The sequence below is a fragment of the Callospermophilus lateralis genome, chromosome 1, assembly GCF_048772815.1.
Source record: "Callospermophilus lateralis isolate mCalLat2 chromosome 1, mCalLat2.hap1, whole genome shotgun sequence".
NCBI classification, from domain to species: Eukaryota; Metazoa; Chordata; class Mammalia; order Rodentia; family Sciuridae; genus Callospermophilus; species Callospermophilus lateralis.
The window spans coordinates 57128527-57155855 of record NC_135305.1 but is presented as its reverse complement, the minus strand read 5'-3'; the positions used below and the strand labels follow the sequence as shown (position 1 = coordinate 57155855).

At 36.0% G+C, this 27329-nt stretch overlaps 1 protein-coding gene across 2 annotated transcripts in view; it reads right to left on the bottom strand.

The window, feature by feature from the left end:
- Reln (reelin) overlaps positions 1-27329 on the bottom strand; it is a 452906-nt gene that overhangs the window by 243485 nt on the left and 182092 nt on the right. For both annotated transcript variants that reach the window (XM_076862447.2, XM_076862444.2), the window contains exons 4-6: positions 18695-18765; positions 5569-5601; positions 2383-2461 (exon numbers count right to left, since the gene is read on the bottom strand). In XM_076862447.2, the coding sequence (XP_076718562.1) occupies positions 2383-2461; positions 5569-5601; positions 18695-18765 (183 nt within the window). The remainder of the gene's footprint in view (positions 1-2382; positions 2462-5568; positions 5602-18694; positions 18766-27329) is intronic.

The window sequence follows — 27329 nt, the reverse complement described above, 5'->3', positions numbered from 1 at the left end:
TGTTGGGATTTAGAAGAGGTAAATAGTCCATTATACAAATACATCACAGGAGGAAGAATCTGGGGAGGGAGGGAGAGGGAAGGAATGAGGAAGAAAGGAATAGAAAGAGGAAGCAAAGAAGGGAAAGAGAAGAAGGGGCCAAGAGAGAGGAAGGGTGGGCGGGAGGGACTAACATTGAGTATGACCACATCCCAGGCATTCGGCCCAAATCTTTGCACATGCATCCATCTTCAAAACAAAGCTGTAAGGACAGTATTTGCCCTATTTTTACTGTAAGGAAATGGAGCTTGGCAAGGGAAAATGGCTTTTCACTTTTCTCAGTGAACCTAGTTAGCAAGCACCTTCCTCAGGAATCAAACCCGAATGACCTGATCTCAGAGCCTCTGCCACCTTTTGGCCAACAAAGTCATCTCTCAAATAATGAGGGTGTTATTGTTTCTCTTTTTAATTCCCAAAAGGCTAAGTGAAGGAGACTGTGGGCAATAGGGATAAAGTAAATTAATCTAAAGCATAGTTGATAGAAGACAGAAGCAGTTGGCATCTTAAGGTTAAAAAAAAGATTTTTTAAAAAACTAAAATAGGAAAACTCATAACTTAAGTAAAAGGGACATAAAATCTATAATTCTTGCCAAGAAAGCACATATCAGATCAGTCATGAAAATGGGTGAAGCAAAATCAATCACATTTTATTGATTTAAAAAACAACAGAATTTTAACAACATAAAAGTCACATTTTATATTTGTCAAGAAAACTCATTGAAGACCATGAATTAGTGTGACAGAAATGAACTTGCCTTGAAAGAAACAAATCATTTGATAACATCTATATTAATATAATATAAAAAAGCCAAATGTCAGGAGAAGTAGAGAATTTTTCCTGGGTAAAAAGTGGTGCTTAGACATATTTTTTCCCTTTTCTTAACAAAGATCTCAATTTATTTTAAGAAATTTATACTTAGGATGTATTCATAAAGTAGCATTCTGTTGACAGATTGTTTCCTTAAATGGCACATAAATTATGAGACTTTATGACTCTGTCTAGTCTAATAATAGTTTGTTCTATATTTACACTATCTAGACATATATTTCTTTCTAGAAAAAACAAAGAAGTGCCTTGCCTAGTTTTAAGTCCCAACACTATCTTTATGTCATCTTCTACTCTCAATTCAGGGGCCCCTGTCCCCAAAAACCTTCCACCGGTATCACCTTTCCTTTTTTTGGAATTTTACATACATTATTTATACCCCTCTATCACATTTGATTTCCTTTTTTTAAAAAAAAAAAAAATATATATATATATATATATATATATATATATATATATATATATATAAATAATTGTAGATGGACACAATACCTTTATTTTATTTATTTATTTTTTTGTGGTGCTGAGGATCGAACCCAGGGCCTCACACATGCTGGGCAAGTGCTCTACCACTGAGCTATAGTTCCTAGCCCTTACATTTGATTTTCACCCTAGGTTATAAACTTTAAAAAATGTCTTTCTAGTGTCTCCTCTACAAATTATTAGCTAGTGGAGAGAACTGTATCCTTTTTTAATTTGATGTAAATAGTTACTACTAAGTATTTGTTAAAATAGTGAAAATAAACAAAAACAGGCATGAATACCATATGCTAACGTTCAAGCATGAAATGGTCATTCTCTGTCTAGTCTCAAGTATTGCTGGATTTCCAACAGTAACTTGAAAGTTTACATTAGAATTCTCCAACTCTTCACTGTCCATACAGCAGCATAGAGTATCACAGAAAACCCAAATCCAGATGGTCTTTGAAATTATAGCGAATGATTGTAGTTCTGGCTTGACAGACTTAGTCTTCCAAAGTCAGCGAAAATTCGACAAATTGCCAACAAAGTCAGGCATTAATTTATGTAGGCAACAGTTTTTAATGACTGAGTTTGAATTCATTATTTCTTTGTCTTCAAAAGCCCAGGGAGTTTGCACTTTTTGAAACTTTCTTCTAAAGAAACACTGGAGAATAAGTAATGAGGTGACCCAATAACTTAGAAATTATTTGGAAGTTTGAATCAAATCATTTGTCATTTTAGACAAAAGGTTTCCTTGATTATTTGCCATCAATGTAATCATTAGATACATTATAGCACAATATTAGTTATGTAAAGATCTTGTAAAAATAAACAAATATATAATCACATCCATGATTTTAGAGGCACCTAGATCCAGTTCTGAATGAAGTCAAGAAATAGGCATTGTGTACAGTCAACATTAAGCCCATTGCATAGCTTAACAATTCTCACCAATGCCTTATCACTAAAGAGAAATTTACTTTTAAGTTAACTGCTCCTTAAGGAGCATCATTTTTTTGCAATAAACCAAAATGAGGCATATTCCTGTAACTCACCATATATTTGGATTTAATTCCACTTGGTGGTAGGAGTCAAAGTCATCTCGTAGAATAATGCTGTCGCTATGTATTTCAGCTAAAAGAAAAGAAAAATATTTAGAAAAGAATTATACTACAACAATAAATTTAGCTAAATAAAAATGTCAACATTGTACATTTGTGAAGAATAATAGTATTTTGTATTAAAATTGAATTTCAAACCAGCACTTAATTGCATTTGCTTTGTCCCTAAAGTAGTAAGAGACAAGGGTAAAGGCTTTGCTATTTAGACCTCCCCAAGTCTGGAACTCAAAGCCTCCAGAAAGAAACCTCCTGAATTGTGCAGGCAGGAGGAGGCAAGGAGGCCAGGGTTTGTACCAGCCTATAAGGAGAGGCCACACAGGACCCGTCTCATGTCCTGACACAAACTCATGCAAGTCTTCCAAGAGACTACCCACGTAGATCCTGAGGTATAGACATACCTCACTTTAAAACATGAAAGGCGATGGAATGTTCTATATATTGTCAGCTAAAGCTGTTGTATTTACTGATCCACTTTCTCTTCTCCTTCGTACTATCCCTCATGCCCTTGCTTTCTCGTTGCTCACATTTACTCAAGTTTTATTTAGTGTGCTTCAAATTGTTAACATTTCCCCCGTCAGAAATGCATAGGAGAAATTATATGAATAAGTAAAATTCCCAAATAACATTAATTTAAAAGTCAGGAGAATGCCAGGGAACCATAAATAGTTTTAAATACATTATTACTACCCTAGAGATTGTGTTAAATACCCACTTTTGAGCTTATGGCTCTTGTGTATGTCAAGATCAAAGAACGTTTTCATAAACTGTAGAGTACACATCTCCACTGAAAAGAGAGGGTGGGCAAAAACAACAAAGAAACAACAACAACAAAACAATGTCATGGCCAGCTCCAGTGTTAAGTGTGATCAAGGTGCAAAAACTTAGTGCTTTAACAATGCTCTCATCTGATTCCCATGATTTGTTTAAGAATTTTGCTTCAGCTAATATAAGTACTCCAGGTCTTTATAATTTTGTTTGAACTAATTAACAGATGCCTAGATGCCTTTTGGAAAAATTAAAAATCATTATTGCCTGATTAATAACAATAACAAGGGCTGGGATTGTGGCTTAGTGGTAGAGTGCTTGCCTAGCATGTGTGAGGTACTGGGTTTGATTCTCAGCACCATATACAAATATATAAAATTAAAAAAATTCATCAACAATTAATAAGAAGTACTAAAAAATAACAATAACAAAAAAACCCCCACAATTTTCATTGTTTTCCAAGGTAATGTCTTCCGTTTTGTGGGGTTGGAGGAGGAGGATTGCTCAGATGTAATTCTCTGAACTCACTGGGTAGCTCAAGTCTCTTCTAAATATCAAAAAGCATACTTTCAAATTCTCTCTGGTGACAGCCCCACCTGTGGCAGTCCTTGCCCCCTATGCCAGCTATGCCAGCAGGCAGGCACATAATGAAGTCCCAGAGACCAGTGAGTCAGCTACCGACATCACTGGTTCTCAGGCTGGAAGCCTCAGGCACGAGAACAGGAGGGATGTGGACATACACTGGAGAGGGTGCTTTGATGGACTCCCATGCGTGGGGGTGGTTTAATGATTCCTTTGAGCCATTAGATGCTGGGCCTAAAATGCCCACAGGGTTCAGCTTCTCAGATTCCCAACCTGGCCAGCACTCGACTGCGCCACTGCAGGTCACCAGCCTGTCTTGGTTCTCAGCTACCAGAAGGCATGCTTCTAAGCATTTACATTCATCTGCCAAATAAGAGGAGCCCCAAGCTGTAGCATTACATAAAAGTAGAGCTACTCAAGGCAGGCGTTCCAAAGAGAAAAATAAATTAATTGGGTTTATAGGTTGAAAGGAAAAGCCCCAGAGACAAATAGCTGACCTGTCTGGAAGGCCTACAGTGCGAGACATCTGAAAAGGCTGACCTAGCTAGGATGGTTTCTTTTCATGCTTGTTAAATTGTATAGTGTAGGAAATTTGCTTTAAAATAAGTCCTCACTGACAAATTTCAAAAGAAAAAATTAACTCTTACTCACTTGTTTTCTAGAGACTTTACAAAGGCAATAGGTAAGCCTTGATAGGTCTTGCTTCATATATTTATTTATTTCCATATAATACTGCATCATTTACGACACAATTTATACATGCATTTAATGTTCCTATCAACCTTATGAGGTAGGTACTATTATGAATTCCATTGTACAGATGGGAAATTGAGGCACAGAGGGGCTGAGTAACTTTGATGCTAATGGTTAACAAGTGGAGAAAGGAGATAAACCCAGGCAGTTTGTTTCCAGAATTTGTTGTGTATATGTGTGTGTGTGTGTGTGTGTGTGTTTCTGGGATTGAACCCAGGGTCTCACATCCCCTAGATAAGTGCTCTACCCCTGAGACACACTCCCAGCCTTAGAATCTGTAACTCTTCTTCTTTTTTTTAGTCCTGGGGATAGAATTCAGGGTACTTAACCACTGAGCCACATCCCCAGCACTTTTTATATTTTGTTTTGAGACAGTACCTCGCTAAGTTGCTGAGGCTGGCTTTGAACTCGTAAGCCTCTTTCCTCAGCCTCCTGAGCCGCTGGGTAGAATCTGTACTTCTAACGACCATACAACCTCATGCTGAGAACTTTGAGCCACTGGGTCAGGATACTATGAAAGCATTGGTAAGCATTTTTAAAAAGTAGATAGTACTTAAACAGTTTTCTTTTAATTTTTGAAGAAAGGACCAAATTATTTCTCTTTTTCAACCTACTTCTTTGAGCAGAGATCTCACATCAGAAATGACATCAGCTCCTCCACCTCTGTTGTTTTGCCCACTGATTCCATGCTCTAGTTTTTCTGATGGGTGGGAGCTCTTTGGAAAATCTGTCACTCAAACACCCAGCTAAAAGTTGACACTGAACAGAAACAGAAGAGAGTGAGGGGACTAGCAGATATGAAAGTTCCTGTGTGAACTGGCAGCTGGGCAGCATGATCACTGCCTCGGGGAGGTTCTGGTTTCAGGCACAGCTGGGACCCGAGTCAAATTTCAGTGGATGATCAGTGAATCAGGAAGGGCTAAGAGTTTCTCACCTCTGTAACACCTGCCCACATAACCAGAAGAGACAAGCAAGCAGATCAAATAATAGGTTAATGACACCAGAGTCTTAAACACTTACCTAGATGTGGATGTGTAGTGGCCTCTGTTGGAGCTGGACCAAGAGAGAAAAAGAAAAGATGGCTGATTAGCCACAAGAGCAAAATACAGCAATGAACGACCACAAATGCCATTATAAAACTTAACAAATCAAAGTCTAGAGACTTTTTGGTGTGTTTACAAATAATAATAATAATAAAGATGGCCAACTCTCTAGTTATTACATCTAAAAATAATAGATTCCTCCTAGAATGAAGATAGAACCCTTTTTGCACAGGACAGTCATTTATTATATGAGCTTCATCAGGTACTCTTGAAGCACACAATATATATGATGTGATAGTTAATGAACAGGTCAAAACCTTTTCTGAGCACCTATTCCATACCAGGCCTCTGCTAGGGAAATGGAAACAGAAGTACCATCCTGGCCCTCAAAGAGCTCACTGCCTGGTGGGGACAAGTGTAGTAGGGTGTAATAAGCGTTATGATAGTGTTCGGGGGGCGGGGATTGCTAGGGCAGGGAGAGGGGATGAGGGAGAGATGTCACACCCAGGAGGATGGGGAGAAGAGGAGCATCAAGAGAGGGTTCCAGAGAAGATAGTTTCTTTGCTGAGTTTTGAAAGACTAGCAGGAGGAAGACAGGAGGTGCCAAGGGAACTGTTGCTTTCTGGAATAAGAGTAGAAAGCCATGGAGAAGTCAGAGAGAAGGGCCGGGTGGGGGAACCCTGAGTTCAGTATGATTGAATGACTGCTTGAGCAGGTTAGATAAGATAAAATGGGAAATACTGGGAGGACAAGATCATGCAATTAAATGTTAAGAATTTTGGACTTAACCAAAAACACATGATGATCTCCGGAACATTCTATGAATAAAAGATGGCAGGTTCAAATATGCATGTGAAGAAAGGGCACTGTGGAAGAGTATGGAGAAGCAGAACACTACCCAAGTTATACTTTGCTCATTTATTTTCCTCAAAGGAGAAACATCAACTCACTACAACAATTTACTACATCAATTCACCATGAAAAAACATCAATTCACTGCTTAAAAATTATAATTCACGATGTAGACATTTTTAAATCTTTCCTATCTGTCAAAAAAAGAAGTTCAGCTAGATAAGAAGAAATTAGTTTAACACAAAGAGCAGTAGTTAAGTTATGTTAGATTAAAAATCCGCTGTTATATATAAATAAAAAATAAAATAAAAATGTGGAAAAAATTCAAACATCACAGCATTTTAAAAAGAGATCCATGTATGTATTACTGCTTCATGTCTTACTGCACATTGAAAAAAACTGCACTCAGTTTTTTGAAGCAGATTCTATAGAAAGTATGGGTATAATTGTTTTTAGATGTGGTCTTCTAAAAAATGAACAAATTTTGTCAAATTTTCTGAATAATAATACAGAAATCTTGAAAAACACAAAAGCTATTCTTGTGTTTTGTGCTAATGTTTATTGACTAAGTTGTAGGATAATTTCACAAAGATTCACTTATGTTGAAGATGTTCTTGAAACAAAAGGAAAAACTCTTCAACTACACAACAAAGACAAAAACATGACATAATGATATATGTTCTCTCACCAACATCAGCACAGAATATGAACAAGCTAAGCTGGAATCTTCTAGGAGAGTAAGAGCTTATTTGCAAGCTAACAGGAAAAGTAAGGGAATTTGTGCTGAAATTTAACTTCTACAACACAAATTTTTAATGATTTAGTGATTTCCTAACATTTAAGATTCCTAACATGAATCTGTAAGGAAAATTAAAGGAGACACAGAAACAAGATGCAGAGGCAGGAAAGATGGCAGAGAGGCCAAGTTGCCAGCTTTATTTATGTCAATAGGTTACTTTAGGTCATTGGCATTCTTAGTACATATTGTTCATTGTATTATTAGGCAGGTTACAAACTTAGCAACATTATGGAGCTTATTCCTCAGTTACGTACTAAGTTGCAATGTGCAATGTTAGGAGCTTTGTGTAGCTCTCAAGAAAGTCCATCATATAAAGTTATTGTTATGTGGACAAGTTTAGGCTCAGTGAAACACTGTGGTTGTCTAATAAGAGAGTTCCTTTATTTCCAGGAGCTGTGTGCCTGACATCAAGGTCAAGTCTGAGAAGACTCTAGCACAGAGCCTTCTCATGCAGGAATTGCCATAGCATCTAGACATTGCTACATGTATTTAGTTATTTTACTAGTTCCTAGGAGAAACTGCAGGGCATTCTAAGGTTGGGAAACAGAGTGCCTGTTACCCCCCTGGAGTTTGCTCACCAGAGGAACACTTCTCTGTATATTTCCATGGTCAGAATCTCTATATGAATCAATGTCTTGGAGATTTTAACTGTAAGTCCTAGCATCTAAATTGTCTGCAAAAACCCCAAGAAAATTTTGAAAATAATTTTGGAGTAACTTTTCAATTTTTGCAACATGCTTGTGATTTTTAAATTAATAATACTAAGTAAATATAAAAGTGAATGAATTCACGTGAATAGACATACTTTTGAAAATATATATTAATTTCAAAAGTATGTCTATTCTATACATATATATGTATATATATGCTTTAGCATCAAAGATAGATGTGGTCTTCTAAAAAACGAACAAATTTTGTCAAAGTGGATGTAGATATTAAAGGAAAATGATATTTTTGATACTTAATTCAGTTATTCAAAGGCCTCTTCAAGTAGATATGGAATAAGTAGGTATGTGAAGTTAATTTTTTTTATAACCAGGGATTGAGCCCAGAGATGCTTAACCACTGAGCTACATCCTCAGTCTTTTTAATTTTTATTTTGAGACATGGTTTTGCTAAGTTGTTAAGGTTGGCCTCAAACTTGTGATCTCCCTGCTTTAGCCTTCTGAGTTGCTGGGATAATAGGAGTGTGCCACTATGCTCAGCTGTAAAGTTACTGTTGAGCTGTAAATTTTATGAAATCTTAAAACAGATCAAGTGTTCCAATATCTGAGATACACTCTAAGAATGAAATATGCATATGACTTGATACAAAAAGTAAATGTGAAATATGTTCTTAATAATTTTATATTGAAGCAGTCAGAGAAATGCAAATCAAAACCACCCTAAGATACCATCTCACTCCAGTAAGATTGGCAGCCATTAGGAAGTCAAACAACAACAAGTGCTGGCGAGGATGTGGGGAAAAGGGTACTCTTGTACATTGCTGGTGGGACTGCAAATTGGTGCGGCCAATTTGGAAAGCAGTATGGAGATTTCTTGGAAAGCTCGGAATGGAACCACCATTTGATCCAGCTATTCCCCTACTCGGTCTATTCCCTAAAGACCTAAAAAGAGCACACTATAGGGACACTGCTACATCCATGTTCATAGCAGCACAATTCACAATAGCAAGACTGTGGAACCAACCTAGATGCCCTTCAATAGACGAATGGATAAAAAAAATGTGGCATTTATACACAATGGAGTATTACTCTGCATTAACAAATGACAAAATCATAGAATTTGGAGGGAAATGGATGGCATTAGAGCAGATTATGCTAAGTGAAGCTAGCCAATCCCTTAAAAACAAATGCCAAATGTCTTCTTTGATATAAGGAGAGTAACTAAGAACAGAGTAGGGACGAAGAGCATGAGAAGAAGATTAACATTAAACAGGGATGAGAGGTGGGAGGGAAAGGGAGAGAGAAGGGAAATTGCAAGTAAATGGAAGGAGATCCTCAGGGGTATACAAAATTACATACAAGAGGAAGTGAGGGGAAAGGAGGAAAAATATAAGGGGGAGAAATGAATTACAGTAGAGGGGGTAGAGAGAGAAGAGGGGAGGGGAGGGGGGAGGGGGGATAGTAAAGGATAGGAAAAGCAGCAGAATACAACAGACACCAGAATGGCAATATGTAAATCAATGGTTGTGCAACTGATGTGATTCTGCAATCTGTATATGGGGTAAAAATGGGAGCTCATATCCCACTTGAATCAAAGTGTGAAATATGATATATCAAGAACTATGTAATGTTTTGAACAACCTACAATAAAAATTAATTTAAAAAAATAATTTTATATTGACTAAATTATGTTGAAATGTATAATATTTTACATATTTTGTTAAATAAAATATATAATCAAATTAATTTCATTTTTTTTCTTTTTTTATATGTGACTACTCTAATATTTTAAATTACTCCTAGGCTCACATTATACTTCTACTGGACAATGATGAACTAGAGCTATGAGGGAGATCTGTACAAAGAAACAATTAGGAAATCACTGTTACAATAAAGGGAGGAGAGTCATGGAAGAAAACTAAGTCACTCAAAGACAATGTGGGGCATAAAGAGAAATAAAATTTGTATATGTGCTTTTAAAAATTGAGCGTACCACTATCTCATGAAATCACAGCAGTCTAGAATGGGCACATCAGATAAAATGAGGTTATATTTAATTCCCTCAAAGGTTGTTCTCTTGACAAATGTGCTTTTCTTGCAAATGACTTATTTCAGAGGGAAACCTTAAAGTAATCATGTGACTATAAAATACAGTAGTGCTAATAAATATCAGACAACTTGTTGAACAAATCAGTCATTGCAAGGATTGAGATTTCAACACAATGGGAAGAAAAGGAAAAGGATGACTAAAAACAAATTGGAGGAGTGGTTAATGAGCCCTGTGTTACTATTATTGATCACTGCTTTAAACAGCCTTTGAGTCAAGTAAGTTATATAGGCATGTGTGTGTGTGTGTGTGTGTGTGTGTGTGTGTGTGCGTGTGTGTTTATGATGACAGAAAATTCTTACAAATATAGGTATTATGTTACAGGAACTATATCTCCTGAATCATTTTAGAATTCAAAGGCCCTAGGTACTTTTGCCTCAGGTATCTCTTCACCTAATTTGAAATTCAAATGTATTAAATTTCCAAACCTAAATATGACAAATTAGACATGGTCTGTGAAGTTAGTATTTAATGAGCTATGAACCTAGACTTTCATCTCCCCAGGAATAATTTCTTTATTACTTTTTTGTATTTTATTGCAATAAAGCACCATTTGACCTTCAAGTATGATAATTAGGCTTCCAAAAATGTTATAAATTTAGAGTGAAAATAGTTCTCCCTATGTTCAGGAATATACTTATGACTAGTATAAAAGCTTACTTAATGTTTAAAGACAGCTAAATCACCCACCGAACCAGCAACATTAGCAATTATTTTTTTCTTCCCACCCTCTCTCATTTCCCACTTTGATTTGTGTTTTGTAACAACTGATCATCTGTCATATTCTAAAATAAATGGAATAGGAGCAAAACAAAAAATCTGGAAATAGAAAACTCTTTCAGATAAGATTTATTCTACTACAAACTGTCAATTATGACACCTTAGTGACTAAAACTTGTGAAGCATTGTCTTACCATGCCCATTCCCACATTTTGTCGGGGCAGATAGCCATACATTTTTTTTCAAAAAAAATTACCTATGATGTGAATAAAAATTTTAAGTGAATAACCAGAATATAAAACAATATATCATTTGAATTGTTGGTGAATTTTTAAAAAATTGCTGTGCAATTGTGTACTTAAAAAAAATTCTAGACCTTTTAGAACTGAAGAAATACATTTCCATAAATGGGACAGATGAGAGGAAGAACAGCTGGAAGCTGACCTGAAACCTGAGCACACATGACTTTTAAACAACATTCAGAAGTATAAAAGCAGGAGAGAGATACCAAGCAGGAGGAGAAAGAAGAAGAGGAAGAGAGTGGGATAGTTCAGAGAGGGTCTTATATAATAGACTAAGCTAGGGGCAACTGGGGAAGCTAAAGGATTTCAGACTGGGAGTAGTGACATGAGGTCTGTGTCTAGGAGCAACGTAATGGATGGATGGAAGGCCTGCACTGCCCATCACCAAAGCCATTAAGCATGGGAAGAAGAGGGCTAGTTACAGAGATAGTAAGATTAAGTAAACTGATCTAGACATCTTGGGATAGGCATGCAAGGAAGAAAGGAACTAGCAAAAAATGCTATATAGGTTTTTGTTTAGTATCTAGGTTATTTATGAAGTCACTAAACACAGTGCCATAAAGGGATGCAGATTTGGGGGAAAGCAAAGTTCAGTTTATTGAATTCAAGGTACCAAAAGGACATCTAAATGTAAGTGCCTAGAAGTAGTGATGACAGCTAACAGTCTGTGCTAACCACGATGCTACATATTTCCTTATGGTAGTCAATCCTCAACTTGACCAGGTTCCTTCTAGGCATAAAATATTGTCCAGGCCCTTGGGAATAGAATGGGATGGCCTAAAAGATCAATACTATAATTTTCCTTATTTTACACATAAGACACTTGAGAGTCAGAAAGTACTAGAGTAGAAATTCAGACCCAGGGATAGCTCTGAACTTTATGTTCTCAACTGCTTTGCCTTACTGACTTTCAGCACCTAGCAAATGGATGGAGTTCAGGAGTTGAAATCCATAGGTCCAAGTGAGATCACCAGAGACAATATAAAAGTATGATAAGAAGTTCAAGGACAGATTCACTGCCAGCCCCAGAACGCACAATGTGGGAAGAAGAGGAACCCACGATGAAACTGAGAAAGGGTGGGCAAGTCGGGCAGGGTGAGGACTAGAGGCCCCTGGATTGGCTGGCATCCTAGTGGATTAGTGGTGACCTTGAGGATGTCAGTTTCAATAGCATGCTGGCAGTGGAGGCCAGATGGCAGGGTTAGGACTGAAGCCTGGGAACATGCAGTGCTCTTTCAAAAAGATGGAGAGTCAGTGAGAAACATGGCCAGAGGGATATATGCAGTCAAAGATGACACTCTTATTGCAAGTAGTGATTGGCATTAGTGTGTCTAAGCACTGAGCAGAAAGGGGGTCCCTGAGCAGCAAGATATTGAAGCTATGAGAAAGAGAGGGCAAAATTATTGGAGCAAGGCCTCAGAGGAGCTGGGAGAAATGTTTTTTCCACCGAGTTTATGTTTTCTGTAAATGTGTTTTGATTATTCTTTTCTGGGTTTAAACTGGTATGTCTATTATAAGCTACTTAAGAACAAGATATGAAACTGCTTTATATTGTCACACAATTCCCACAGTTCTGTTAGTTTCCACACATGCCCCCTGGGGACATACTCTAATATGTGCTAATTAATATTAGTACATTCCAATTCTCAAAAACTAGATTGTGAAAATATATAGTAATTATTATATGAAACAACTGCATCTTCACATGTGCATTGAACATAAAGTTGGATTAATAAGTTGCAGGAAATAATAGTTCACAAGTCGAAATAAAATTGTGATTCATGTGTGTTGACAATACCTTTGTTCCCCTCCCCCAAGTAATTAGATCCAAACTAGGTTCTGTCCTTCAAACTAGGAGGAAATCTAGAGGATTATGTAGCAGCAAGAATGGGAAGCATACTTCCATAGGCATTCAAAAGAACTCAATGTCAGATCCTTCTCAGGCATAAATCTTGGTGTTTTGACTTTAGACTAGATAAAGCTGTCAAGTGGAAATGTATACAGCCATCAGAACTGAAGAGAAGGGTGTTTAAATCTATGTTCAATCACCTTGGAATAAACAGCACCAGTCCAAAACACCCTTCTTCGGGAAATTAAAAAAGAGCCAGACCCACCCAGGGCCAGTAGCAAGAAATTCCACTACAACCCTGCAACTGAGTTCTTTGTCATTCCCCTTAATCTTGTCTGTCTTCAGGATCACTCAGGGACACTTTTTGCCTGCCACAGCCTCAAGAGGGCTTTAATTCTTTCCCTTGTTGGGTAGTTTGTGAGACCTTGAAGCAAGATTGGGGGGTTCCCGAATGGTTTTCCCTGAGCCTCTTAATTCAGCTCTCTTGGTGTGTAAATTGCAAAGCCCAGGGATGTCATGAACAGGAGTTGTAACTGCTAAACTGAAATCCAAGCTACAAAATAGCCATGGGGAAAACAGATGTCTTTGACTAGCAAATGTTTTAACACTGTGAAAATTCAAGTGAAGCCCATTATTTGTTTCCCATCAACAATTAAAGTAGATATGGCAAAACCTAATTCTGACTACTGAAGAAAAAAACAAGGCTGATTTAATAAAGACTTTGCCTTTCAGGGTTTTGGAAAGGCAATAATACAAGCTATTAAGTAATAAATATATAGCCAAGGGAAGATTTTGGCAAATCTGATCTATAATTTGTGTAATATTTAGATATAAAACCCCCATTTAAAAATTATTTTCTTTTTATTTATCTGGTGGTTGGTACCTGAAGGGGGCGTGGCTGGGGATTGAACCCAGGGTCTTAAGCATGCTAGGCAAGCACTCTGTCACTGAACCACACCCAAGCCCTAAAAGGTCCTCTTACAGTGTTGAAAAACATCTAAGTAAATTAAATACCGTATTCACTCTATGAATTTACTTATTAAACATTTCCCTCTCCTCTCATAGTTTAAGTTAACTGACCAATCCTTGATACAAATGACCCAAAAATTCCAAAGAGTTTGGGGTCTGAAGAAGAAAACTCTCAACCACCATGATGCAACGGCCCCTGAAGAATACGTGCTCACTTTCTACCACTCACTGTTTTGAGGACGATGAACAGCAAGATCTGCTGAGGCTGGCATAAAGCAGCCAAGGTTTTCTGCACCAGCTGTAAGCCTGACCCCTTTCCTCCTGACATAAAGCATTTGCCTTTGGTTATAGCCACTTCCATCAACCCAACAACAGAGAATTCCAGCGTGGCTTATAAATGGCATGCACCCTTTGGGGGCACCACAGGGCATGACTGCTGTCAGGCCGCTAAGCCTGCCATCTGGCCTTGCTAAATAATCAATGTGCGTGTTTGAAAAGGGTATGCCAAGAAGCTCACACGCCCATGAACATACACGTACACCATTATTCTCCCCGCCTCATCCTTGCCTGTGATTTGTGCACACAACTAGACCAGTAGCAGCCATGCTGACGTGCTTACAGCAGCCTCACAAGAGGAAGCTTTTGCCTTAAGCTTGTGGTTTATTTTTAAGGGCTCCAAAAAGGGTTCATTGCTCCCTAGGTTTTCAGGCAGTTTAGGCAGTAGTGATAATCTTGTTTACTGAGGTCATGGTTCTTGAAGATTTTCAGTGATTAATTTCTTAAATTTAATTTATTAAATTTTTACTTGTTGTAATGGAATCAACACTGGTCTGTGAGTCCTGAGATCTGGATTCTAACCCTGCTACTTACATTTTGTCAAGTGAACTTTCTTGAGATCATTGCCCCTGAATCTGGCCTCAAGGGAATTCACTAGAGTTTCAATGAAAATCTGTGAATGATTTTCAGATTTTTAAATGGCAGCATACACACATTTTGCAACTGAAGTCAGTGTAAGAAACATTGCTTTGGTATCACCTTGTTTCAGAGTGTCCTGCAATTTTTTTTTTTTTTTTTTTTTTTTTTTTTTTTTTAGGAAGGGTAGTGAGTTTCCAACTATAAAATGTTTAAGTCCATTATTCAGCATTTATTGAGTGTATGCTTTATGCCAAGTACTACTACATGTTAAAGAAAACAACAAAAAAATTAAGTCATGATTCCCTCCTTCAAAAAGCTCCACTTAGGGGAAATGAGCACTTAAACAAATAATTATGACACAATAGAGACAGACCATGCTAAGAGAGCCAGGCTCAGAATTTTCCTGTGGTTCTTGAGAAATGATTCACTCCACCTGCCACAGCAGAACTAGTCCTCCCCCTCAAAAGTAGAAACTCATATCTGTACTTTTGTGGGGAACTTGTATTATTTTTCTGTAACCAAATACTACAAGTTAATTGTAAGAAATTAGAAAATACAGATAAGTTTAAGAGGAAAAAAATAAAATATCCCCATACTGACCAGCTTACACTTTTATTTTATGTCAGCTGGTCTTGCCTAAACCTTTGTTCCAACAAGATCCCTTCCCTTTAAGATTTACTGAGCCTGTCCTCTGTGCCAGCATCTCTGCAGAGTAAGGTCACCACAGACAGACCCTGATTCACTTCTCTATGACTCCAAAGCCGTCATAAGCCTGAAATCCAAAACAAATGTCTGCTCACTGGATTTTTCTCCTCAGCCTCAAGAAAAGTAGCCCCTGACACCCAGGTGTTGGCTGGTTCTCCCAGCCAGGCCTTGGTGCTGTCCTGCTAAACAATATCAGACAAGGCTGCTTGGGGACCTTGATGGATCAAGAACGAAGCACATCCACTTCTTAATCATGTCTAAATGCAGACACAACTTTGATACTGCCCAAGTCACAATGTACCAGGTGTCCCCCTCTCCTGGCTGGTAGAGGAGATAATACCTAAGCAGGATCCGAAAACCTGAATTAGCCAGAGCAAAAAAAGGCTTCAAGGGAAGGGTACAAAGAAAACTGGGATGATGGAGTGAGGTTTATCCAGGAAGTTTTAAGGTAGAAGTGACAGGATGACAAGACATGAGGTGGGGAATGCAAACAGAAGCCAGATGTAAAGGATTTTCCCTGAATGCATGAAAAGCAGTGGGAATTTTTTTAGGATGAAGATAAACTACTGCTTCTAATTGAGACAGGGAAGAATTTTAAGCAGGGAAATAATAAAATCATATTTCCACTGTATCAAGTGCATTATGGCAGCTCTGTATAGGCACCAAGAAAATGGGAGCAGGGCAATCAGGGAGGAGGCTATCAACCAATTCCCAGAGGAGGTGATGTGGCCGGACCAACGCTGGGTCAGTGGAGAAAGGAAAGGAAGACAGAGAAACTCCCTCCTCTTTTTTAAACCCTGCAGACCTTTCAGCACTAGCTCCCCTAAGGCCCTCAGACAACTCAGCTACCTCTGTGGTTCATGGATCTTCCACTTACATCCTAGCCTCTGGGCTCCTCAAGAACAGGAAATGGGTGTCTTTTCACTTTCATGCTCACGTTTAGCTCTATGAGTTAGTGCAGCAGCCTTCCAGATGCTGGTTATACGTTTGTAGAATAAAGTCTTCCAATAGAATCTTCTAAGGAAAGGAATCAAGACTACAGACTTCCTAAGACATCACTAGTATGTGTTCTAATACAATAAAATCTTGTAATAACATCCCTATTCAAGCTCCACAAAACAAATTATGCTTTGTGTGAACTGTTTTTAATTGAAATCAACAAACCTACTGAATATGTTATAATTGAAAGGTCCTGTGATGTGGTAAGTAGTGATTATCATTTTTTTCTTCTTGTAAATATATTAGATATTCCTCATCTAATGCATAGAAAATCATTCCATGTTAAAATTGCTATTTTATTTGAGGAAATAATTAATATTTTAATTAAAAGTAGATAGAATCAAAATAAATATACAGTTTATAGCACTAATTATTTTCCTTATTATTTCCTGACAGCAGGAAGCCATCAGTCTTGTTAGAATTCTTTCTCATCTTATCTCGGTTAAATTGATGATTTCAGTGTATTAGGTGCTGTTGAAAAGCTCAGTGTTTTCCTTCTACCCTGGGCTGAGCAGCGCTTTTAATAACATCCACATCTACCCTCATTTAAATCATGTTCACGAGCAACACTACTATATAAGGCAATTTTTTTTTCTCGCTGGTTGAGAATTTTTTTCCCCACTGATTTTTCTTGGTTTTCCCATTTCATTTTAGAGGATCCAGCCCCAATAATTCATTTATAATAGAAAAGACTCTTAAATTCAAGGCTTGAAAGAAATTAGCTTTTAGGCGATGATAAATGTTAATAAAATTAGACTTTTTTTGACATTACACACTTTTCAGGATATTGATATTCACTGCTATACAGCATTCTATATTTTCAGTAATGTGAACATTTTCATAGTTTAGAAAAAATTTTACATTGTGATAGAATTCTTGAGCTTATTTGCAGAGGCATATTTTAAATATTTGCATACTCAAAAATCACAGAATAAAATCTGTTTAACCAAAGAATATTGGTATGTCTGAAACTATAGAGTTTTCTGATTCAGAAAATCAAATCATGTAAGTAAACAATCAGAAGTTTGCCAGTAATAATCATCAACTATCACATTAATTAGATAAAACTGTACTGATTATATGTGTATTGTATCTATAAATGTACATGAGTGTGTATGTAAATTTTCTATTTTCTTTAAGTCCATTAGATTTTCTTTAACAGAAAGATAATTAGTGGACATATCCTTTAAACTCAATGTTATTCTTAAGTTAACAAATTCCCTGAAATATCATTCTAAACAGAAATTGGTCCTATGCCTATGATGATGAGTGAAAACAGCATAACATAGACAACAATGGACTTCAAATGCATTCATCCACAAGATGCTCAATCAAGGGCTATATGTATGCTTAGGCCAATTTACATTCATTCTCTCCACCAGAAACTTCGGAGTGGCACTTATATGCCAGGCACTAGGCCAGCTGCAGGGGAATCAAGATGCATTGAGTCATAGCTCCTATACTTGAGAAGCCCAGTCTCAGGGCAGCATTCATCACTTTTCAGAGGAAAATTCTATATGAAATGGTAAACACTATTATGGAGACACAAACAAAGTTTGATGGAATCTCAAGAGGTAGGAGGAGCAAATTTGCATATAGGCACGGATTCTGATTTTCAGCGTTTATTGTGCTTTGTGCGTAAGTATGTATCTGGAGTTTTGTCTGGAAGAAAGTCTGGAGGTATATAAGATAATTCAAAAGTAGAAATCATTTAAGGTTGCCTGATTCCCTGTCACACATATCTGATATTATGTAAATTTTAATCTAAAAGAAATATAGTATCTACCCATAATTCTTAATAGCCCACAGTTGAAGGAAGTCCATAAATTCTACATAAAAAAAGTAATAATCAGAAAAAATTTCAGCAAAGTTGACAAGTTTAAGTGGTAAATTAAGCAGAATACACTTTTTTAAATTCTAAAATTATGACTAAGATATGTATTTCTAGGATAACCAACATTAATTCATTAGAAAAACTATGAAAATAATATAAATTTTCTTTTGATTTATTTTGTTCATACTTGGGTTTTCTCAGAGGCTAGAGACCTTTATCAACAGTCACTTAATAAATAATTATTAGGAATGTAAACTGGTTAATAATTTGATTTTAAGGCAGTTTATCAAGTAATAGTAATGAAATGCTTACTTAGTCATAGAATATAGGATCTACCATAAGTAATTTGGACACAACCAACACAGACAAGTCAAACACAACTCTTACCTCCTTGTTCACACAACTGCTGGGCTAACGCATCTTTGAAAATAACCTGGCCCCTGTGTGTTGCTGTGGCCCTGAAAATGAACAGAAAATTAATTAAAATATTGTAACAGATGTGGTGCTAAGATCTTTTTAAAATTAAATTTAAATGTAAAGAGCCTCATTCTTAAAGTTCACTTTGAAATCATGATCTTTAAAAAGGTGTGCACCTGAACAGGGACAGAAGTGGACCATAGAGTGAAGGTTGAAACCAAGGCCCTGGGTTGATCGTTACCTTCTGGTCTTACTTTATAAATATACTGCAACGTTTGGGGACTTATTTTGAGCAAGACTATTTACAGCAGATGTAAGCAAAACCTAGATGGAAGAAAAATTATGAAACGAATGCTTGTTAAAATTTATTCTTTAGGTGATGTTGATATAAAATGTTTGTGGAATAATCATAATATTACTACTAGAGATAAATGCTCTTCAGGTATTTTTTTTCCTGAAATCAATAACACAGAGAGTGAAGCAAAGAATTATATTTTTTAAAGTATTTTCTTTAAAAAAATAAGAGTTATTAGAGCTTTCATAATAAAATCTGCTAGATTAAAATATCCTCTTTCTCCCTATCTATCGGATCTAATTCACTATTGGAAGGAGACGTGCATCTTTTACCTCCTCTAATCAGAGCTATGCACATGGGTATTCAGAAAAAAAAAAAATCCTTGCAGCAGATGTATTTTTCAGTGGCTATAATAGGAAACATCTTATTAAAGGAATAATTGTTTATGCTTTTATATGTTAAGTGTTTTCTTTTAAAAATAATTCTTTTGGTATAAAAACATGTTACTTAAACGAATTTAGATCAGAAAAATCATGTTTCCTTGAGAAACTTGATTTTAGAAAATAAGCCATACAAAATATTTTTACTAATAAAAAATATTAACATTAAATCCTGACTTTATTTTTTTTATCAAAAATCACCCTATAATAAAGATAATTTGATTCAGTTCTTATCTGCTGAAGATAGATTATGTGCTTGGCTCATGAGAGGGCATGGTTTGCCCTCTGCATTTCTTCTCCCCAAGATCTTCTTTGGTCAACATCTTGTCCTTTCCTCAGCTCATGAGGGCCTCCTGGCTACCAACATTCCCTACTCTGGCCCCATGTGAAGATACCTTCCTGCTTCATTCTGTAGACCTTTCTGATTTCCGTTCTCCATGAAATTGTTGCTAGCCCCTGGTGTCAATTCCCAGGACCCAACTCTCTGAAAGTAATCTAATAAACTAATCCATTCTGGAGTGTTAAGAGATGATGTTGCTTCAAGCAAATATATTTTAACAGTGACACTAAAATTATTATACTTTCTCACACACACGCACACACATACACGCACACACACACACATACCCACTGGCATGAGTGACAGTTTTGAGTGGTGGAAGGGAGACTTAATTGGAGAGAAAAATCGTTGTATAGCTTCAACTCACAGCATATGTGAAACCTATAAAGAGAGTCAGACCGTGATTTCCATATTAATTATTATCAAAATTATAGATAAGCAGATGCTATTTTTTCTTTTTATTCATGTATGTTTATAGTGTTTCCTTCACTTTCAGAAAGCTTAAAATGAGGACTAAACATTTGATGAATCTAAGCCATAAACATACCCTACTGACTCATTAATTAATACAATTTTTTTCTGTCCAGGCAGAACATGTTGACTTCATTTACCATTTTAAATGCATTATTCAACTCAGTTAAGCCAAGCGCTTTTGAGATCACATCTAATTCTAAATAGCAATACAAAGATCATAAGTATAGAATTTTGGTGTGACACTTGCTTTGGAAGCGAGATGTATTTTCAGAAATCACTAACCACTAAGAAACCTCCTACAGTATATAATGCTTAAATAATTATCTGTTTTTGTTGTCTTCTGATTGTAAGCATGTAATAGTCCTATCATAATATTTCTTGTTGGTCCACACGCTTGGTTATCATTGTGCCAGTCTGTGCTCCTCATGAATAGGCTGAGCCCAAGTATTGAGATAAGATACTTTCAACAGAGGTTTCACTTATCTCTCTTTCAGAGATGTCCAGAAATCTTTGTTACTGCATGGTGCCCTGTGGTAAGTCCATACGTTTTTTTCCCAATACTTAGTGTTCTTAGATTTAGGATTTGTTGCTTTCATTCATATATTTACTTCTGCTTTGGTTCAATGAACAGATCTCATAAATTCCTAAAGAATTATAAAGTAATTAAAACTGATTTTTAAGCATAATACTCATTCTGCAGATAGAAAAGAAACTGCAAGATAGAAAATAGAGCCCTGGCTTTTGAAGTTGTGGCCTTCCCTCCCCTCATCCAACATGCTCCCCACCACCCCTACATCTTCCTAGTGCATTTTTCTAGAACTCTTGGGCTTTAGGAAGCAGATTTTGAAAGCCACTGAACTCATCTCTTACAGAATATGGATCAGGCACCCTGTTAATGGTAGCTTAGCATTTAAAAACTGTGTTGAGAAGCACAGCATACCATGTGCTTAAGGCCATTGTCCCAAGTCTTTTGCTTGGGAAAAGTAGAAATGGTAATAATAATGTGGTGGGTCTATACTTATCTATTATAGCACCTATTATAAATTAAAAATTACTCCTGCTAGCACTGTTGTAAGAATCTATATAAATCAACTTATTCCTGACAACAGCCATGTGAGGTAGGTGCCATTATCTCAGTTTTTTGGAACACAGAACTATCACGTGATTTACAAACATCACACAACTGACTATAAAATCAGAATTCAATCCCAGGCAGTCTGAAGGTAGAATCCTGCTTTTAAGCATTCTATCAAATTTTCACTAACCTAGTTCAAGATATGATGGTAGTTTTCAATCTCTTTTGGAAAGAGAGCCTGCTTTCTGGGCTTGATCTTTTTTTTTTTTTTTTTGAAAGAAACTAATCTCAGTTTAATTGGAATATAATTGGCATATAATGAACAAAAACATTTTAAGCAATCAAGAAGTTTTGACAATTGTGTATACCCATGTATCACCAGTACAATAAGATATAGAACATTTTCATCACTCTACAATGTTCCTCCTGTCTCCCTCAGTCAATACCCACCTCTCTAAGACAGTCGGTATTGTAATTTCTATCACTGTAAAACAATTCTTCCTTTTAAAAATTTTATTTTATTTTCTTGCAGTGCTAGGGATTGAACCCAGAACCTCACACATGATTTACTATTGACCTGTACCTCCTGATCTTTTTAAAAAATTTGTTCTTTTTAGTTATACATGACAGTAGAATTATGTTGATATATCAGACATACATGGAGTATAATTTTCCATTCTTATGATTGTACATGATGTGGAGTTACACTGGTCATGTATTCATATATGAACATAAGAAAGTTATGTCCATGGGTTGGGGATGTGGCTCAAGCGGTAGGGTGCTCACCTGGCACGCACGGGGCACTGGGTTCGATCCTCAGCACCACATAAAAATAAAATAAAGGTGTTGTGTCCACCGAAAACTAAAAAATAAATATTAAAAAATTCTCTCTCTCTCTCTCTCAAAAAAAAAGAAAAAAAGAAAGTTATGTCAATTCATTATATTGTCATTTCCATTCCCATCCCAGCTCCTTTCCTCTCACTTTCCTCTGTCCAATCCAGTGAACCTCCATTCCTCTCTCCAGCCTGTCTATTATGAGTCAGCATGTGCATATCAGAGAGAACAGGTGGCCTTTGGTTTTTTGAGACTGGCTTATTTCACTTAGCACGATAGTCTCCAGTTCCTTCCATTTACCTGAAAATGCCATTATTTCACTCTTCCTTATGGCTGAGTAATATTCCACTGTGTATATGTACAACACTTTTCCTTATTCATTCATCTATTGAAGGGCACCAAGGTTAATTCCATAGCTTAACTATTGTGAATTGAGCTGCAGTAAACATTGATGTGGCTATGTCACCATTTTAAGTCCTTTGGGTATAAGCCAAGGAGTGGGATAATTGAGTCAATTGTGGTCTCATTCCAAGTTTTCTGAGGAATCTCCATACTGCTTTCCTGAATGGTTGCACAAATTTTCAGTCCCACCCACAATATATGGATGTACCTTTTTCCCACATCCTTGTCAACATTTATTGTTACTTGTATTCTTGACAATTGCCATTCTGATGGAGTGAGATGAAATTCACTGTAGCTTTAACTCATTTCACTAATTGCTAGTGATGTTGAACATTATTTCATATATTTATTGACTGTTCCTATTTCTTCTTTTGTGAAATGTCTGTTCATTTGTCTATTTATTTATTGGGTTCCTCTGTCCATTTATATATTGGGTTATTTGGAAGTTTTTTTGGTGTTAAGTTTTTTGAGTTCTTTATATATCCTGGAGATTAATGATGTATCTGAAGTGCAGGTGGCAAAGAATCTCTCCCATTCTGTAGGCTCTCTCTCTGTCCTTGATTGTTTCCTTTGCTATGAAGAAGTTTTTCAGTTTGATACCATCCCATTTATTGATTCTTGATTTAATTCTTGCCATTTAGGAATCTTGTTCCTAAGCCAACATATTGGAGATTTGGGCCTACTTTTTCTTCTAGTAGGTGCAAGGTCTCTGGTCTAATTCCTAGGTCCTTGATGCACTTTGAGTTGAGTTTCATGCAGGGTGAGAGCTAGAGGTTTAATTTTATTTTGGTACATATATATTTCCAGTTCTCCCAGCCCCATTTGTTGAATAGTGTATCTTTTCTCCAATGTATGTTTATGGCGCCTTTGTCTAGTACAAGATAACTGTATTTGTGTGGACTTTTCTCTGTGTCTTCTATTCGGTTTCATTGTTCTTCACTTCTGTTTCTGTGCAAATTCCATGCTGTTTTTGTTACTGTAGCTCTATAGTATAATTTAAGATCTGGCATTATGATGCCTCCTACTTCACTTTTCTTTCTTTCTTGCAATTTGAGGATTGCTTTGGCTATTCTGGGCTTATTATTTTTCCAAATGAACTTCATGATTGCTTTTTCTATTTCTATGAAGAACAACGTTGGAACCTTAGGAATTGTATTAAACCTGCGTAACAGTTTTTGTAATATGGGAATATTGATTCTCCCTATGCAAGAGCATCTTCTAAGGTCTTCTTCAATTTCTTTTTTTATTGTTCTCTAGTTTTCATTGTAGAGGTCTTTCACCTCTTTTGTTGAATTGATTCCCAAGTTTGTTTTTGTTTTGTTTTGTTTTGTTTTTGAGGCTACTGTGAATGGGCTGGTTTTTCTAATTCCTCTTGCAGTGGATTCATCACTGATGTATAGGAAGACATTTGATTTATGCATGGTAATTTTATATCCTGCTATTTTGCTGAATTCATTTATTAGTTCCAGAAGTTTTCTGATGGAGTTTTATGGATCTTCTAAGTATAGAATCATGTTGTCAGCAAATAGGGATATTTTGAGTTCTTCTTTTCCTATTTATATCTCTTTCATTTCTTTTTTTCTGTCTAATTGCTCTGGCTAGAGTTTCCAGGGCTATGTTGAATAGAAGTGGTGAAAGAGGGCATCCCTGTCTTATTCCAGGTTTTAGAAGGAATGCTTTCAGTTTTTCTCTATTGAGAATGTTACTGGCCTTTGGATTAGCATATATAGCTTTTACAATGTTGAACCAACTTTCAACTATATGTTGAACCAACCTTGCATCTCTGGAATGAACCCCATTTGATCATAATCTTTTAATACGTTTTTGTATGCAATTTGCCAGTATTTTATTAGATCATTGCATCTGTATTTATCAGGGATATTGGTCCAAACATTTTTTTTTCCTTGATATATCTTTGTCTGGTTTTGGTATCAGGATTCTGGGCTTGATCTTTAAGGTTTTATTTTCTTTGGTTTTTGCTCTCTTACCCTTCTGGCTACAGTTAAGCCCTTTCATTTAATTTCCTCTTGAAAAAACAAACGTCTGTTTCTGGATCATATGGTCAGGTACATGAAATTTGTCTTCAAATATTACTTCTCTTGCCCCCTTCTACCATAGTACTCCATGAACCTGCAACTTCTAATCAGCTCATGGCAGTCCCCTTTTACCTTGGTTATGTTTCTCCAAGAGCCCCATGACCTCTCACTTCTTTTCTCAAGAACACTGGGTATCATTCTCAGCCACACCACTGCCCAAGCCTTGTAGGGACAACCAATACACATATGCACATTGGAAGATAAGCATCATGCACACCACTTCTTTACAAACATTTAAATTCCTCAGATAATTATTACATTTTAATATGAAAATGCTCCTCCCTGTAGGAGGTGCATGGTTAGTCATTTTAAAGGTCTACATATTAGCCTGTTATCTTAGAAGGGAAAGAGAAGTCCAGGTGACCAGAAAAAACATAGGTTCCTTACTTTATCCTATGAGATGTCTGTTCTGTCCTCTCCCTCATATGACTATGTCACTGATGGCAAGACTACAAACATACTTCAAGCCATGAAATAATTTATGGTGATTTACCTACATAATTACAGCTTTGATTTCAAATCTTATAGGGAAATAATACACTTAAATATATAAATATATAATACACTTAAGTATATAAATGACTCTACTGTTCAGATCCTCCAATTTGTAACCCACAGTATATTTTTGATACAAGAATATACAGTTATAGAATATGACAATAGGCCTTAATTATTTTTCCCTCTCTTTTCACAATTTACTCATTTTCATAATTGTTATTTTATGCGACTTATAGCTCTCTTTTTTGAGGAAAGTCTCTCAAATTTGTGATTCTAATAACTATGCTGATAGTCTAAATTTCTAATTTGGGGACATTTATTAAAACAAGAAAAAACCCAAATGCTTTAAAAAATAAAATGGAGTAAATGAATAACTCCAGGAAGAAATTATTTTTATATTAAACTATCAATTTCAGCTATGCTAGAAATTTCTGAAGTTTCCATAATCAGTAATAATTTTTCAGAAGAGTTCAGTGTTCACTGGTCTGGGAAGAAGACCAAATTTTTCCAACAAGTTTCTAGTAAATACTTATCATATTCTTAGAAGACACACAGATCTCTAAAGCAAGCCTGCTAATAAGAGGCCCTTTATTTGTGTCTTGCTTATAAGTACTACCCTCAGATTTCAATTTGAATGTACAGAAAAAGAATTAATAGTTATTATTCACAAATATATTCATAGTATATTAATAACTTGGTCAATATTAAATAATTTTTTTCTTGTATTGCAGTCTTTATTATACGATTTTTAAAATAAATTCCAGTGTTTTCCACTTAAATTTTTAAAAATTTAATATAATATTGGTTGATAAATTTTTTTGGCAAAAATACTTTATATTCTAGAGCTAAGGTTGATGAACTTTCAATTAAAAAGTCAAACAATAGATATTATAGATTGGTGAACCATAAGGTCTGTCTCAATTTTTCAACTCTGTTCTTGCAAGAGCAACATACTTAGATGAAATGTGAATGAATTAGTGAGTCTATGTTATAATAAAATTATATTTACAAAAAAAGAGATCCCCGTATTAAATACATAATCTTAAAGTTGCTATTCTACCATTTGAGAAACTCTTTAGATTTCCCAAATGAAGAAAACTCATTGTGATCAACATATTCTGTGCTTGAAATAGTCTTTGTTATAATTTTAAAAGAGCATGAGATAGTCTCATCTTAACAACTCCTAGAGCAACTGTCCACCAAGGCATTTAAGAATTAACTGTGGATTGTGCTGTGGCACAGGAATGAAGCTCAGTCTTTATACTGAAGAATACCAGCTTCAGATTCCCTATGTAAGAACAGAGATAACTTGAAATAACCACTATCACTTAAAGATAGTCATATTCACTCTTTGCATCCTTAATCTCTCAACCTAAATAGAGTCAAGCTTCTGAAACAGTAGAAATCATTAATTAAAAAGAAAGTGTCCCTTATAAGACACTAGTCATAATGATGTGAACTTAGGAAGAAATCAAAACTATTTCTATTTTTCAATTCACAATTTGCTTCCAAGAGTGCAATATTGCAATCCAGTTTCCAAGTAATGAATACAGACAGGTTTTAGTATAATTGTCACAGTGCCTGAATTCCCATATATTGTTTATTTATTGAATGAATCGATTTGCTCACAGATTGATGTGAAGAACAATATGAGCTGCCTCATCTTAAAACTAGGACAATGTGCTTTCCCTCCAGGGGTGGGTTACTTTTCCCACCTTTCTCTGTGGCTTTACCCATGAGGTCTGGTGTGTTACTGAGTCTTTTATATTCACAGCTACAAGGGCATTCATTAATCAGGAATTTGAATTTAATTTAGTGCAATATCAGTATGTCAAGTTACCCTCCAGAAACTATAAGGAACATGAGAAAAGAAAGAGGTTTTCTGAGTTTAGTAAATTTTGTCTTTGAAGGAATCAATTTATTTGGAAAAATAATTCTTGCACCCTTGTTGTCAGCAAATTTAATAATTTCTAATTTGGGGACATTTATTAAAAGAAGAAAAAACCGAAATGCTTTAAAACATAAAAGGGAATAAATGAATAACTCCAGGGAGAAATTATTTTTATATTAAACTCTCAATTTCAGCTATGCTAGGCTATTACAAAATGCTTAAAAGTTTCTGCATGCTTTCACAGCATTTGCTTTCTAAAA